Raw genomic sequence first — 17,657 nt, forward strand, 5'->3', positions numbered from 1 at the left:
AGTAATGCAACAATAATCCAAAAACTTGAATCAATTTTGTTCATGAGGAATGGCAGAGTTAAAATACAGTGCTTGTCTTGACTAATTTTAACTTTGACCAACTCAATGAGAATACCAACATTGCAAGATCCTAAATTAGTTTTAAGAATTGAGGAATATTTAGCAGGAGCATGATCCTATTTTATGTTCACATTATATGAAGTTACCCTCAGTTTAAATTTCTGTAATTTAATGAACAAGATATCTCCTCATAGACAGGTAGGCCCAAATCCTGGAAAGCTTGGTCAAACATCCACTAATTTCATATGGATGACCCCTAATTCCAAGAAAACTGTGTCTTCTCATTCTCTTTTGAAAGAGCAACAGTGAATAAGGCAGATCCTTAATTATTTAGAAAAATCTTGAAGCACGAAGCCACACAGAAACTCAAAGCACGATTTAGATGCAATTCTGAAATTGTGCTCAGTTTTTTTGGCGGGGGGACACTGTTAAATATCACGATTTTTCAAAATTAGTGACTGAGAAACTCAGAGCAACTCAGCAATGGTAATTTAATCTCAACTGTTTGAATATAAATAAATGAACTTTCTTGAACAAATCAGAGAATTTTCCTCCTTGCAATTTCAAGTTCACGGTGTTTGTATGTATTGTTACATTAGTATATAAAAAAAAGTACAATTCTGTCAGCCACTAAAGATACATAAAAGCAGTCTATTCCTAACTCCTTATTCTGAGGGTATTGCTTAAACAAATCTCAAAATCTCTTTGAATTAGCCATCAACTGTTTAAAGGAAACAAAATCTCTACACTGTTTCAAGTTTTTCAAGCATCATTACTGATAGTAGTAAAAAGCATAAACACAAAGAGAAGTCACAACTTTCATCATGCTTATCCTCAACCCCAAATGAAAAAAATTAAATCACAACTATTCCAAGCAAATTCTAGCCTATTTCACCCCAGGGAATCATTCTCTTTTCCCACTAGTAAATATACGCCTTGCCACCCAAATTGGATTCTCACTAGACTGACGGGCCCTTTCCTACTGGGATTAGGTCAACCAGCTTGGCCTGGAACAAAAGGGAAGCGGAGATGTAAAATAATTCTTTTCACTTCTAAATAACCCAAAATAAAGTCTACTGTCTATCAAGAAACAATACTTTATCTGTTCTGCCAGTTGTGCGTGTATAACAGAGACAAAAAGGGGGTGGGGGGTAAAAGGGGGAGAGAGGTAGAGAGCAAGAGACAGAGACAGACAGACAGACAGACAAAGATGGAACACAAGAAAGAACACACACACACACACACACACACACACACACTAGCACAGTATACCATCATCTTTATTTAAAAGCAGCATGGTTATACATCTGCTCAAATAAATTATCGTTCCCACTGTGGAAATGGCAGGATAAACAACTAAAATCCAATTTGAAAACAAAAAATGTATGAGGAAGCAGAAAAAGATGAGAGGAAAAGAATGCTGAAAATTCTTTAAGAATACTTTTATAAAGCAATATAAACAAACAAAAAACGCTGACTCTAACAAATACTAATTCCTGTTTTTACAAATTAAATAATTGAAAGGCAAACAGTTTCATAGATAAAACTAGTCACTGTGATGCAAAATTAACAAATCAATAACAATTACCTTATAAATGCATGTTCCTAATGATTTAGAAGACAAAAGGAAAACAGGAAGACAAAAGAACACTAGATGAAGTCGACAATGACCTTGGCTGCTATAAAATTCAAATTTATTTCACTAGAGTTAGAGCCTCAATTTTTTTTTTTTTAGAGCCTCAATTTAACTCAACTAACTAAACCCTTCTTGAGATATCTCTTCCAAGCTGCCATGGTATTATACTTTCCAGTTTTATTCCTTCTACGGCTTCTCTTACTTGGGTTTCAGCATCTCCTCCTCTCTCAAACTGTCAATGACAAACCTCTCAGAGCTTGGCCCTTTCTTCCGCACACTGTCCAAAGGTGATGTCATTCTGGCTTGTGTGCTGACAAGCCCCTATTTTATACAGGCTTATAATCCTTTATTTAAAACCTTTGGAGCCAGGTGTTTTGGACTTCAAATATTTTGGGTTTTAAAATAAAGATAATACGGTGTTATTACAATATGTTTGATAATACTACCAGCAAAATCTGCAGTGGCATCTGTTTATCAAACACATTAGTATTGCTAAAGGTAAACATCAGACTAAAGATAAATAAAGCCTATAAATAGCCTCGCGTCAGTTTAAGTCAAATTTTGTTTGGTGTGCAGAGCTTTTGGAATTCAGAATTGTGGCTAAAGGGCTGTGAACAGCCCAGATTACCAGATCCTCGAAAGCTGTCCATGTGAAGATTCCACATAAGTATAGGTTGTTCAAAACTGAACATCTGATCCCCTTCTAACCCTTCCAACTAACAGTTCTTCATCTAGTCTTTCCCATTCATCTCTATCCATGTAGACTTACAAGCCCAAACCAGGAAGAGATCTTTATCTCCCTTAGAACACCCCCACACCCCACCACTGTCATCTCCAAATGCATTCATTCTCTCCTTCCCCAACGCCACACTGGCCCTCAACCTTCTCACCTCACTACTATACTGCCTTCCAAATTGGACTCTTGGTTCTCCTTTGGCCTTACTATAATCCATTCTTCACAACACTGTCAGGATTATCTTTTAAAATGCAGACCACATCATGTCACATCCCTGCATATACAACCCTCCAGTGTCTTCCAACTACACTGAGGAGAAAACCCAAACCCTTACTAAAGCCTGGTACTTGCCTATCTCAACCTCATATCTCACCACCATCTCTCCTTACTCAGTTTTAGTAAGCATGTTTCACTTTCTATAATGTGACAGCTGTTTTATACCTCTGGGTCTTCCTACCCTTGGTCTCCAATGTCTGGAACACTCTGGCCCCAGAATGAATCTCTTACTCATTCTTCAAGTCTCAGTTTTAAATGTCACTTCTCCAAAAAGGGGTTTCCCAACTCCCTAATCCAAATTAGGTCACCCCTACCTATTACTCTACCTCACGGAAGCCTGTTCTTTTCCCTTGTAACACTGTAATAATTTATAACTCTGTATTTCAGCATGTATTTAATGTCTGCCTCCCTCCTCTATACTGTACACTGGACACATTTACTTATATAGATACTGTATATATACCCAGCATCTAGCACAGTGCACACAACATGATAAGTAAAGATGGATGCACGTATGCCTGGTTTCTAAGATGTGAATCCTTTACCACTCCAAGTGGGAAGACTCCCTACAAGTCCAAAAAGTCAGATTAATAAGTCCTTCTTTCACACTTACTGAGTGCCTACCATGAGCTAAGAACTGTTTTAAGTGCTGAGGAACATAAACAAATTAATCCTTGCTCTCACAGAACTTGCATCTTGTGGGGAAGACAGACAACAAAAAATACGGGTAGAAGAGCCAGTGTGCTTCACCATGGTTCTAGCCCCTCAGACATGACGACTGGGAATAATGTTGTAAAAAGAGGTTTCTCCACCAGCCTCGGTACCAGAGTGAAAATGAGGCAGAACAGCTACAGCTAACCCATGACGAACAAGTAGCACAACAAATAAACCCTTGCTATGCTAAGCCACTAAGATTTGGGGGGTATCTTTGTCACCTCAGCATCCCCAGCCTATCCTGATACAATAAATAAAAGTCATGGTATGTTAGATGATGAAAGAAAAGGTGCTAGAGAAAAAAAACAAAACAAACAAAAAAAACCCCACAAAAGAACAAGATAGGGGTGGAAGTTTTAGGAATGATTCATAAAAGGCACCCAACTTAAACCCAGGCCTGTAATTAAGGTCCAAGAGCATCAAATTGGATATAATTATCCCATGCTTACGGGAGACTTTTATTTATTGTGTGTCTTCCCTCACTAAAATGGAAGGTCTATGAGGGCAGGGAGTTTTGATTGTTTTGTTAACTACTACATCTCAGCAGTTAGTCATTTCTAGTTTTCTTCTTAAGCAGAAGTCAATTTTAGAATCTACACATAAGGCTAATAGCACTGTCTTCATCATCTACCAGTGTCCTCATTTCCCCCAACTCTCTAAACAGCCTCTTCTGGTCTATCTGGATAATACCTTATGATACTGCATCTTGATACTCAATCTCCAAAACAAGATGTGTATTTTTAAAATAGCGTTATTAAAACATTAAGATTGTGTATTTTAACATTTCTAGTACTGAAAAATTATAGGACAGAAAAATTACATCTAACCAATAAACACAAATATCCTGTTTTAGATTTAAAGCCTTAAAAATACCAACCTGAGCTGTTTCTGTCATTTTCTGTTCAAAATCAGCTTTTGCTAATGCATATTTTTCCACATAGAGTTTATAGGAATCTGTAGCTTTCTTAGATTTAACAGCTGCCTGTAACAAAACAAAAACATTTTGAACTACACAATTACCTTTTTTTAAGTTAATATGAAACAGTTTAAATGTATTTTAAAGGATGAGGCTTATGCTGAGTTCAATATGACATAAAATAACTTTAATATCCTTTTTCAAGTTGTCCTTAGTAATATTTTTTGTTAGTCACACAATAATACAGAAATTAAACATTGATTCTCCTGTCTGATGGAACATGCTTTGAAAAGGTAATACTCTCATTTTATAAACCGGGTAAGATCATATAACAGTATAATGATACAGTGTTACTAAAAATTCAATGAACAAAAATGAGCCGGCACCATCAGAATATGTCTGACACTTCTTTCTACACCTATAAGTCTTCCTCGTCCCCCTACATACACGTGTTCCACTGAATGTCTGATTAATGACACTAAATGAGCTCCAAAGTTGAGAAAATCAGTTTTCCTTATGCTACAGTAAATCTATAAATTTGTTTTCAATCACTGCCTATTTTTTCAAGATTTCTATTTTTAAAAAACTGTTACTGTATTATAGTTCTAGTATTATCAAAGTTACTCAATAAAAACTTAGTAATATATTAAATATCAGGCAGTAAAGCCTATGAAGATAAATTATATAGGGATCTTTATTTCCCTCAAGAATTTCATAACATAACTTTATATATAAACAGCTAGAAATTGGTAGAAAGTAACAAAGCCACATAAGTAAATTCTGTGGAAAAAAGACATTCAGGAAAAGGAAAAATTAGGTGTAACTTGTAAATTGGGGCAGACACGTGGCTATCAAGAAAACTGACTACTCTCAAAGGACTGATCAGTTTGGACAAAGGAAGTTTGAAGCAGGGAGGTGAAGTAAATAAGTGTTTAAAGAGGATCAACAAAAAAAGAAGCTATAGGATTTCAAGTTACAAAGCTCTTCGTTTACTTGATGAGGTAAGAGACGGTCTGCTAAGAGTGAAGAAGAGAAGAGTAGAATTGAGAGCTTTAGGAGAATGAAAAAAGTTTCAAAGCATGGTTGGGGAGGATGCATCAGGTAGGTAATAACTAGATGAGTAAAAGTATTGCTAAGAGCCATTGAGGGTTAGGTAAAGCTGGAAAACATGGAACTTGCATAGAGCCAATCAGAACCAATATGTAATTATCTCCAGCTATGTTCAGGAGTATAAGAATAAGAACTAGAAACAGAAAGTTGGGTTTACCTGGAGGTTTGGGATTGTCAAGAGTACATACAATCCTATTCTCTAAAAATGCAACTCTATACTCTCCCAAATATAACTGCATATGTTAGATCAAACATGTATGTTCTATGCTTTCCTGCCCTCTTAAATAAAAAATATAGGATGCCACTTTATCATGTAAAGCAAACTGGTTTTTGAGCCAGAAGAAACAGGATTTAAATTCTGGCTTTACCATTTACTATCCATTTGACCTTGTCTTTGAGCTTTATATAGTTCTCTCATTCCTAAAATGGGAACAATACCACCTATTTTTTAAGAGCTTTGGCAGTGATGAAAAGTATTTATATAAAATACTTGGGACATTGTCCAGCACATAGTTTAATCTACAAAATAAATGATATCTCCTATTATTATGGTTTCTAAAAAGAATGTAATCAGGAACATATATAATTATAGTTTATTGGTATTGAATCGAAGTGTTGTACCGAGCTCTCCATCCATCCCTAAAGTAAGTGGCTAAAAGCTACAACGCTTTTGTAGTTTGCTCCTCTGGGTTTTTTTTTTTTACTCTTCCCAAGTGTCGGCTATTTGACATTATTTTCTACTACTGTTACTATACCTTCCTCTAACATCCTGGCCTTTTCAAATACAAAACAATTAAATGAGATAAATATTTAAAGTTTACTAAGCACCTTCACAGGAAATCCAGATACTGAAGTTTGCTAGAGTGTGTTTTAGAAACAATTTTAATAGGATGGTCACCAGGGTTTCCTTTTGGATTTTTGTATGCCAAGAGCCGTCAGTTTCTTCTTCCAACTACCCAAATTTTCAGTCTGTACAAGAGTGATCAATCAGCAACCTACTATAGTCCATGAAGTAATTTTTAATGCCATAACCTAGCAAAATGACACAGTCCCACTGTTATCTCCTTCTTTCCTTGTTCCTCATCCTAATACCTACTTTTTTTCTCTGCTGTTAAGTTCCTGCCTAATAATTTATGTGTCAGCTATTGATAAAGACATGAGTTGTGATCATTCCTAGAGATATTTGCAATTTGAAAGAAAATTCATAAAAATAGAAAATTCCAACCAAAAAACCCCCACAAAACTGTAATAATTGTGTCCATACTTTTTAAAGTAATTTATTTCAAGGGATCTTTCCTGTTTTCTTTTTACAAGTTTTCTTCTTACAGGTTCTGTACGAATTAAGATACCTCTCCTTCTAACCTTACCATTAAAACCTCTCTTTCAACCTCTTGTTGATCATTATTCAAAATGTCTTGGCTCCCCCAAAAGAAAACTTCTTGAAAAGAGAAGGACATAATATGTATTTAGCCTTTAATAGTCTCCAAACATCTAGCATGGTGACAGGCACATGGTAGGAACTAAAGCATTTACTATTGCACTCAAATTACCATTTCATAATCTAACAGTCGATCAGAAAAATACTTGAATAAACCATTTTAAAAGGCGAGAATCTAGTCTACAGCCTATATTTAAAATAAACTCTTAATTTTTATGATATTAACGAACAGAAGAATTCAAATAATATTTTGCTATAATGAATATTTTTCCAAGTAAACAGAATCCTGTTATGGAAAAATACAATGACAGTGTCTCACACATAAAGAATTTATAATCCAACAGAAATAAAAGATGACTGCCTAGAGGAACATTACTCCTTAAAGACCTATGATATATCTCTAGAATGTAAACAAAGTAATTATTTCACAACATTATTCATTCCACTTAAAATTATAGGACTTTAAGAGGTGGAAGAAAGTTCCAAAAGCACATTTTCTCTTTCTGTATTCAAATAATGTCTAGAATTCTAACTAATTTTGGTACTCAAATCTTTACTAAGAGTGGGAATATTAATTAAAAATTTTTAAACCATCATATTTTTGTAACTTTTCTTCTCCTACAATATTCTCACCATAAATCTTGGTCTAGCCATTCAGCTTGGCATACAAACTTATCTGTTCACTTTTTATACCAAAAAAATTACTGTCTTCATCTTAAAGGTCAAGAGCCGGATCTAACCCAGAACTGTGAACAGGTAAGTCTTCTGGAGCATACTTTCTAATACCAGGAAACTGTCAATTTTTCAATTCTTTGGATGCATGAAGAAAGAAAAAAAGATACCCTTTATGAATTCTAACATTTTTGTTACTTGTCTCTCTTCTAAGGTAAAGATAACATTCCAGAGTCTTAAGGAAATTACATACCAACTCATAGAAGCATTCTGGAAAACTGACAAAAGAAGTATTTAGTAATAAAGGAATACAATTTTAAAAAATGTGTTGACTCACATGTTTTAAATAATGATAAAGACAAATTTTTTAAAAAGTAAGGTTATCTTATAAAAGGAGGCAGAGGCAATTTTAGAAGGTAACTACTGGGAACAGCTATATTTTTAAAAAGCAAGTAATATCTCTCATAGGAAACAACTATACAGCAATACTATATTAAGTCAAAACAACTTTCTATATAGTATACATGCTTAGTAATGCTGTCAATTCTTAGAACAAAATTATAAAAACTAAATGTCCTAGTATTAACAAACTTGGCCACTTTTATAAAGTCATTACTAAAAGGGAAGTTGGAACATTTGTTCTTAAATGAGAAAATTATGCTTTTAAAGCAGTAGATAGCTACATTTCTTCTCATAAATAAAAGATTGGCTTTAACAGATTACCTATTGATAATAAAATAAGTCCTACATTCTATTCATTAAAGCACTATAAATTTACTGATAATACTACAAGAAAGTTTAAATACCTATAATTTTCATAGTAAAATCCTATGAAGCAAATATAGATATATAAAATAAGGACTTAGTCATAATCTACAAATAAGAGTGACTTTTAAATGGTGTTTTATAAAAATAAGGATCTGTGAGTAAGGATGAGAAGCATACTATGTTATGATAGTGATAAGTATATTTTTAAGTTTACCAAAGGAAAAATGGTTCAAAGATCTATGTAGATTTTTTAAAGCTTGTATTCATGTTAATAAAAAGCCTATTATAGGCAAAAATAAATTACTTACTTAAAAACTTGGATTTGAATATATATAAACCAGATGTCCCACTAGGACATCTACTATGACAAGCAAAGATATCACCTCTGAGCTGTCCACCCCACCACAGAGCAAGTAAAGCATAGGCTGGATTTCAGCCACCAACTCACAACCCTTGAACACAACCATATGCTACAGCTTTGCTCAGTGTGTTAATCAAAAACAAATCTTTTAGGGGTGGCCAGTTAGCTCTTAGCTCAGTTGGTTAGAGCGTGGTGCTGGTAACACCAAGGTTGCCGGTTCGATCCCCCCATGGGCCTCTGTGAGCTGTGCCCTCCTTTAAAAAAGAAAAAAAATCCTTTAATTTCATCTAAATCATTACCTTATATCAAAGCTTTTCTGGTTTATATCAACACTCAGATAATCATTTCTTTAAGTGTAATCTCTAGCTTCTATGCATTTTTAAAGGGGTCACTACATAAATAAAAAACAACAAAGAGCAGTATTTAACCCAGAAGTACTTTAACCCTCTGGAAAGTTTCAACTAATTTAGATAGCAGACTTTTGCATTAATGATATGGACATCGTACCAATTCACTGTCTGATGTGTATGTTACAGTATGTACTTATAAGTCAATGTTTCTATAGCTCACATTTTTTTAAGTAACTTAATTTTGAAATATAGTCAATTTTATACCATATTTGTTCATATTCTTTTAGTGTTTGGAAAAAATATTACAGACAAATGAGGCCCATTTCCTTCCCAGTCTCACTCCTCTTACTGCTCCCCAAAGGTAACTCCCATTATGTGGTTTAGTATTTACTGTCCCTACGCATGTCCTTAATACATATTTACCTATACATAAATAAAAAGGATACTTTTTTAAGAGAATTAAAGATTATGGTAAAAGGCATCAAAATATATATATTCTGCTGCAACTTTGCTTTTCTTGCTCAACATTATACTTTTTAGATTACCCATGTTAATGTCATTCTAGCTTTTTTTTTTTTTTTTTTTTTTTTACTTTTGTTATAGAAGTTTTAGAGCACACAAAAGGGAAAGAAACCACATGAACCTAGTTTCAAGATTCCATCCATTCCTCCCCCTTCAATATTTTTTTGCTGGAGTATTGTAAATCCCATATTTATCATTTTACCCTTTTATTTTACCCATTTATTTGAACTGCTGAATAGTCTCGTTATATAAAACTTTCTCCTACTGCTGAACATTAAGGTTGTTTTACAAAAAAGATTTTTTTTTCCTATTTGACAGGCAACCTATTTTTAATTAGAGGAGTCTCATTTATTTATATTTATATGTATTATGGCTATTGGTATATTTGGACTTATTTCTATCAACTTATTTTGAGTTTTCTATCTACTATTCTTTTCCTTTGCTATTTCATCCTTTCTTCTTGATAAACTTGAATATCCTCTTCTTTTTGCTGACTTAGAAAATTTATATTTCTATTCTTTTAGCACTTATGCTCAGTGCATATTTGGCTAATAGTAAATCTAATACATCATTAATGGTAAAGCACACCATTGTCTTGTGTACTACTAAAATAGAATAATGCTGTCAAGTAAACCATGAAATAATGCTTTCTTTTCACTAAGTATTTTATTTTATACTTATTAAAAGAGCTCTTTCAGACTCAGAGGTATATTTTTATTCTAGACCACTCCTATGTGATACAGAATTAGAATGAAAGGAAAACGAATTGAGATATTCCTAAATCTTCTGCATATTTGGATCCGACCCTTCTGAATTACTTTCCAATTCAGGGATCACTGAGGTTTGTTTTTTCCTACATACCATTATCCTCGATGTCATTAATAGCATTACTGACACAGCATTTCTTAAAAGTGTTGCACTATTATCTCCAGATTTTCTTCCAAACACTGGTGTTTACATTTTCTTAATCTTATCAAAATGTCTCAACAAAAGATTTTTAGACAATAATCAAAACTATTTCTTCCTCAACTAGTCTTGAAATGATCTGTTAACTGAAACATCAAAGTATTGCAGTTGTCCAATCATGCCACCCAGTATGGGCAATGAAACTACACCACAAATGCCAACTTAAAAACAGTGATTATGTGATTAACTGACGATGCATTCTGATTTCAGAGATGTGAGAAAAAAAATAAGTATCTGATAGCGTTTAGTAATCTCTTTTTCTTTGGTGTCCAGGTCTGAATTTATCGTTATTTAACATACTGAAAATCAAGAATCTATAAATCTGAGGACTCCTGAATTTCTTCAATTCTGAAAGAAATCTCAGCTGTTGAACTTCAGATACTACTTGCCCACCATTCTCTTCATTTTTTTCTTCTGGAATTCCTATCAGATAAATGTTAGTAACCTTTACTTCTCTGTATTATGTTCTGGGTGAGTTCCCTCAGCACTATCTTCCAAATTCTTTTTTTAACTGTATGAAATCTAAAGTTTGTCCTCTCTAATCCTTTTTTTAAATTTCAATAACCATATTTTTCAGTTTCAACTTTTCTAACTAGCTGTGTTCCTCCTAGATCTTGTTTCATTATGCCTCTTAATTTCTTAATCTTCTTTAATATAATTTTCTATTGATTTATCTCTGAACATCCTCAACACATATAATTGTTTCTGTTCATCTGTTTTATAAATTTCAATTTCATCTGGAGGAGTTTTGAAGGCGAGTTTCTGGTCAAGATGGCAGAGCAGGTAAGCAGTGTACTTGCCTCCTCTCACAACCACATCAAAGTTACAACTAAACTACAGAACCACCCTCATTGAGAATCACCTAAAGTCTAGCAGAGCAGAAGTCCTGCAACAAAGAATATACAGAAGAAGCCACATCAAGACTGGTAGGAGGCTTGGAGATGCAGAATGGGCTGGTCCCACACCCGCATGTGGCAGTTAAAAATCAAGAAGGGTATCTCTGCCACGAAGGTCCCTACTTAGGAGCATGGGCTCCCAGCACCACACCAGGCTTCCTACCAGGTTTCCAATGACAGGATGAGAAGTCCCACAACTTCTGGCTGTGAATCAGCAGAGATTGTGGCTAAGTGAGACAAATGGGGGCTTGAGTCTCAAGTGTTCTTCTTAAAGGGTCTGCATGCACAGAGACTTACGTGCTGACACAGTCATAGGCTCTTGAGCTCCAGCAATGGAGCAGCAGCTTGAAAAGCAACAGGGACATATGGTGACAAACTGAATTGTCTGGCTTCAGGGCGAAGGCTGGAGGGGTGGCTTTCTCCCAAACAGAAGTGATGGCAGAAGCCATTGTTCCTTTCTTGAGTCTCCCACCTCCTGGCATGCAGACAGAGGCGATCACCATATCTGAGTCTCCATCAACCTCGCTAACAGGAACCCCGCCATGGTGATTCCCTGAGACCCCACCTCAACTTGCGGGCCCACTCAAGGCGCTTCCAGTGGCTTTCCTATACAAACAATATGTCTTGGCTCATGCTGTGAACTTTCCTAAAATCTCTCAAAGGTTCACAAACCCCAAACAAGCAGCATCTGGCCTCAGCATGGCCCATACCTCTTGCTGAGGAGCCCCAAGTCTGACAGTGGTGGCAGCCGGCCTTGGTTCGAGGCTTGCCCTCTCCCAGGCCCCTGCAAGCCCAGTGTGGGTGGCAGCCATCTGTATATTGGTTTGTGGTTCATTCCTGGTAGCCCTGGTCAGGGTACAGGCTGCGGCTGAACTTGGTCTGCAACAGGGCCCCTCTCAGGAGGCCCTGGAGCCAGCACTCTTGGTGGCCAGCTTCGGACCTAGCCGGAGCACCACCTGGATGCCTTCTCGGACAACACACTCAAAGGGCAGACGGGGCAGGCACCAGAAAGAAACCTGCTAAAGCTAATCCTTCTCCATAGGGTCAGTCCCTGCACAACAACAGCTCCTCCACTGTTGTCACAGCCAGTCCTCACACACAATTAGCCTGAGGGTCAATCCCTCCTATTGACATGTAAACAGCAACTAAGGGTCAACTACAACAGGAGGGCACACAGAGCTCATACAAGGGACACACGTGCATCACCAGGTTCAGGTGACCAGAGAGACGGCAACACTGGACCCCAGAGGAGACTTACTATGTAAGGTCACTCTATCGCGACCAGGAGACATAGCAGCCCTACCAAATACATAGAAACAAACAGAGGGAGGTGGCCAAAATTGGGAGACAAAGAAACAAGTCTCAAATGAAAGATTAGAACAAAGTTCCAGAAAAAGAACTAAACAAAATGAAAACAAGCAATCAACCAGATGCAGAGTTCAAAACACTGGTTATAAGGATGCTCAGTGAACTCAGGGAGAACTTCAACAAAGAGATAGGAAAACATAAAAATGCAGACAGAAAACATAAAAAAGAACCAGTCAGAAATAAGGAATACAATAACTGAAATGAAGAATACCTAAGAGAGAACCAACAATAGATTACATGAAGAAGATCAAATCAGCAATTTAGGAGATAAGGTAGCAGAAAGCACTCAATATGAACAGCAAAACAAAAAAAATAAAAAAAAAATGAGGATAGTGAAAGAGGCCTCTGAAATAACATCAAGCATATAAACATTTACATCATAGGGGTAACAGAAGGAGAAAAGAGAGACCAAGGAATTGAAAACCTATTTTAAGAAACAGTGATGGAAAACTTCCCTGACCTGCTGAGGAAAACAGACATACAAGCCCAGGAAGCAGAGAGAATTCCAAACAAGATGAACCCAAGGAGACCCACACCAAGACACATCATAATTAAAATGGCAAAGGTTAAAGACAGAGAGAGAATATTAAAAACAGCAAGAGAAAAAGCAGTTCGTTACCTACAGAGGAGCTCCCGTAAGACTGTCAGCTGATTTCTCAACAGAATCTTTACAGTCCAGAAGGGATTACCACGAAATATTTAAAGTGTTGAAAAGCAAGGACCTACAACAAAGATTAATCTACCCAGCAAAGCTATCATTTAGAATTGAAAAATGGATAAAGAGCTTCCCAGACAAGAAAAAGTTAAAGGAGTTCATCACCACCAAATCAGTATTACAAGAAATGTTAAAGGGACTTCTTTAAGGAAGAGGGAGCGGCCGGATGGCTCAGTTGGTTAGAGCGTGAGCTCTTAACAAGGTTGCCAGTTCAATTCCTGCATGGGATGGTGGGCTGTGCCCCCTGCAACTAAGACTGAAAACGGCGACTGGACTTGGGGCTGAGCTGTGCCATTCACAACTAATCAAAGGACGACTTGGAGCTGATGGGCCCTGGAGAAATACACTGTTCCCCAATAAAATTTAAAAAAAAAATAAAAGGAAAAGAAAAAAGATAAACATGAATAATAAAATGGCAGTAACTACATATCTATCAACAATTATTTTAAATGTAAATGGATTAAATGTGGCAATCAACAGACATAGAGTGGCTGAAAGCATAAGAAAACAAGATCCTTACATATGCTACCTACATGAGATTCACTTCAGGTTGAAAGACACACAGACTGAAAGTAAAGAGATGGAAAAAGATATTCCATGAAAATGGAAATGGAAACAGAAAAAAAAAAAGCTAGGTAGCAATACTTATAACAAAGGCTATAACAAGAGACAAAGAAGGACCCACTAATCCCACTTCTGGGTATTTATCTTAAGAAACCCAAAACACTACTTTGAAGGGATATGTGCACCCATATGCTCATTGCAGGATTATTTACAATTGCCAATATATGGAGCCAACCTCGGTGTCCATCAATGGATAAATGGGTAAAGAGGATGTGGTACATATATACAATGGAATATTACTCAGCCATAAAAAAAGAATGAAATCTTGCCATCTGCAACAACATGGATGAATCTACAGGGTATGATGCCGAGTGGAGTAACTCAGACAGAGAAAGACAAATGCCATGTGATTTCATTTATATGTGGAATCTAAAAAACAAAACAGAAACTCACAGACACAGAGAACATTTTGAGGGCATGAGATAGGAAATGGGAAGGGATTAAGAAGTACAAATAGGTAGCCACAAAAATCACGTGGATGTAAAGTATAGCATAAGAAATATAGTTAATAATATTGTAATAACTATGTATGGTGTGAGATGGGTACTACATTTATCTGGGCAGATCACCTCGTAAGTTATATAGCTAAGTTGCATCACCTCATCACTGTTGTACACCTGAAACTAATATAATATCGTATGTCAACTGTAATTGAAAAACTAAAAAATTATTTAAAAAACAAATTTTTACCTGGATTGAATTCTTATTCCAATTGTTTAATTTATTAGAGTCTGTCTTAGCATTTGATTTCTTACATGTGCTCTAGAATTTTGGTTGTTTTCTCATTTCAAATGGGAGAGTTCTTGGTTATGTCCCCCCTCTTCTCTTTCCATCAGTACTACTGGAAAACTCTATAAAATACAATGTAAATGGTACGTGCAGAATTGTGTTACACTTTATCCTTTATGCGCATCTACTCCCATCTAGCAGTTTTCAGGTTATCTCCTGCCAGCCCTGTAAGTCCCCAATTTAATATTAGTCTTTTAAAGGTAGTTTTTAATTACTTCTCCAAAGAATCATGGGGATATGGCCAAAACAGTCATGAATTGGTTCCTTCACTTGACTAACTCCCAGTCAGAACTGTATCTCCAAAACCCCAACTTCCAGTAAAGCTTTAGCTCTAGTTAGCAGCCTGAGAGCCTTCTTTCTTCCCTACCTATAGCTTTACACAGTGAGTGGGGTTCCTTGTGCTTATCTTAAGTAGGGAACTTATTTAGTCCCCTGTACCACACAACAGCCAAATTCCACTGCCTAACTTAGGACTTTGAGTTCAACAAGCCTGCGTAATCAATCTCTGAATGACACTTGCAGGTTTCTGTTCCATTTCTGGTTCACACAGGTAATATCTTCTTTTTGGATCCTGTTATTTTCTTTTGTTTTTCCTTTTTATATTTTATTCATAATTGCTGTCTGGAATGGAAGTTGTTTTAAAATTGTAAACTTATATGCCTCATCTTTCTCCCCCTCCCAATTTTTATTTATTGCACAAACACTATAGGAAATAGACCCCAAATTCCGTTTTAGTTTTTTCATATTCTCTTCTAGTTTTTGCCCATGTATGTACAATTTTATAATATAATTGTAATATGGTTACAATTTGGTTTTCTTTTTTTACTGGATATTTCAAATACTTTACAAAGCTTTAAAAATTATCACTCTCCATGGCTCATTCTCAATAGAAACTATACCACATCAAACAAGTGAATGGTTAAACTGTTTTGAAAAAGGGGAAAAAAACCTACTTTCAACAAAAACGAGAGTGAGGGGAAGGGTTGTGGTTTACCACAATACTACATAAATGTGCTCAAAGTCAGCAATAAATCACCCACAACATATATTTAAAGCTTATCTTCAAGTATCTATGCCTTTCTAAATATATCAAAGTCTTGATTCAAAATTTTTTTATCTTATTGTTAAATCCTATACCAAGCAGTATGTCATCAATTATCTTATTATGAAAATATCCTGTAAATGTGTCATTGACATAAACAGTTCCTTTTCTCATATTCACTAATCCATTTACTATATACAACATATTTTGCAAACCTACTTGTTTCACAGAGGTAAACCACTAAGACTCAGAAGCACAGTGTCTTCATCTTTAATATGAGATCATACTCTTGAGTGTTTGAAGATTAAATTCAGTCTTGTATGTGACAGTGTTTTGAAACCAGAGGTATTATTTCTATTATAATTACCTTTTCTATTTCTCTTTGTGTAGCTCCTTCCTTTTTCAAACGTTCCTGTTCTACACACTTGGCATTATAATTTTCCTTGGATTTCTGGAGGGCTTGAGTTATGCTCTGAATGGTTTGAACAGCTTCCAGAGTTCCTGCAACTTCTTCTTTAGTCTGTTTGGTATGAAAGGATTCATCAAAAATGATCATCAAACTATAAAGCACTCAACAGCTGAACAATCTTTTAGCAAGAAAAAATTTATACCTTTTTATGAGATTTCACTTGTTCTTCTCCATACTTCTGAACTTCCTTTATTAATTCTTGTAATTTTCTAACAAGATCCAAGTGACAGTTAGCTAATTTCTCTGTAGATGTTTTGAACACATCCCACACTGGTGCAAATGTTCTAAGGGAAAGAAAACATGGGAACAATTTACGAAAAGAAAAAAAAGTATAAGGCTCCAAAATGGAACCAAAGGGAATAATAATGTTATATTCAGCAATTTTTAATTAGGGAAATGATGAAATTAAAATAAAGCAGAAATTAAATAACTGACAGACTTATTTTAATTTTTTTAATCCTTGGTTAATCATTTAAAATATTTTTGGACCTCAAGTATACAAAAATGCGTTAACTACCTATCACAAGGCTCTGGCCCTCATTTATATTGTATTATTTTTCTGAGTTGATTTGGCTATTTAGATTTGTATCAGAAGCATTTCTAATCATTGTCTAATGCTAAAAATTAACTTATCAAATTTCGATTTAGACTATTTAGTGCTCCATTTAAAATGCTTCATCAAAAATAAAAAAGTTCTTTTGAATTTAGACACACAAAAGTCAAACTTGCACATGATTTTTTAAAGTGTTTTCATCATTAATAATTATCTAAGAATTATTTTAGAACTGTTACCTAAAACCTTTTGGGAGGCATTATAATTGTACCGATAAGTATACTTTAAAAAAACATTAAGAGGTCCCCTTTTGACTACATGGTACAGGATGTATGACATATTTTCCTACTTTTTCTCAATATGGAGGCTTTAACATTTTCAGCAGTTTCGAGTACTTCCAAGAATTACCTGGTTATTATAGCTTAGATAGATAGCACTTAGGATGCCAATTGTTCATTTAAATTAATTTGGTCAGTGGTGAATGATCCAAGGATAATTTTATCCTATGCTTTCTTCAGGTACTTTCTATACCCTAAGATATTTTCAACAGCTCTTCCTTTGCTCTACGATAAAACTTCTAACAAAAAAAACAAAACAAATAGCAGCAATGATCACTAAGGCAAGAGGATGGAAAAAGAAATTACATATCCTAACATGTACTCTGTGCCGATTTTTA

At 35.3% G+C, this 17,657-nt stretch overlaps 1 protein-coding gene across 2 annotated transcripts in view; it reads right to left on the reverse strand.

Moving 5' to 3' along the window:
- The window catches only part of FCHO2 (FCH and mu domain containing endocytic adaptor 2), a 106,706-nt gene that overhangs the window by 61,805 nt on the left and 27,244 nt on the right, over positions 1-17,657 (reverse strand). For both annotated transcript variants that reach the window (XM_074328841.1, XM_074328840.1), the window contains exons 4-6: positions 16,571-16,712; positions 16,327-16,479; positions 4,300-4,404 (exon numbers count right to left, since the gene is read on the reverse strand). In XM_074328841.1, coding sequence (XP_074184942.1) covers positions 4,300-4,404; positions 16,327-16,479; positions 16,571-16,712 — 400 coding nt within the window. The remainder of the gene's footprint in view (positions 1-4,299; positions 4,405-16,326; positions 16,480-16,570; positions 16,713-17,657) is intronic.

This window comes from Rhinolophus sinicus, linkage group LG03, assembly GCF_036562045.2.
Source record: "Rhinolophus sinicus isolate RSC01 linkage group LG03, ASM3656204v1, whole genome shotgun sequence".
In the NCBI taxonomy this organism is placed as follows: domain Eukaryota; kingdom Metazoa; phylum Chordata; class Mammalia; order Chiroptera; family Rhinolophidae; genus Rhinolophus; species Rhinolophus sinicus.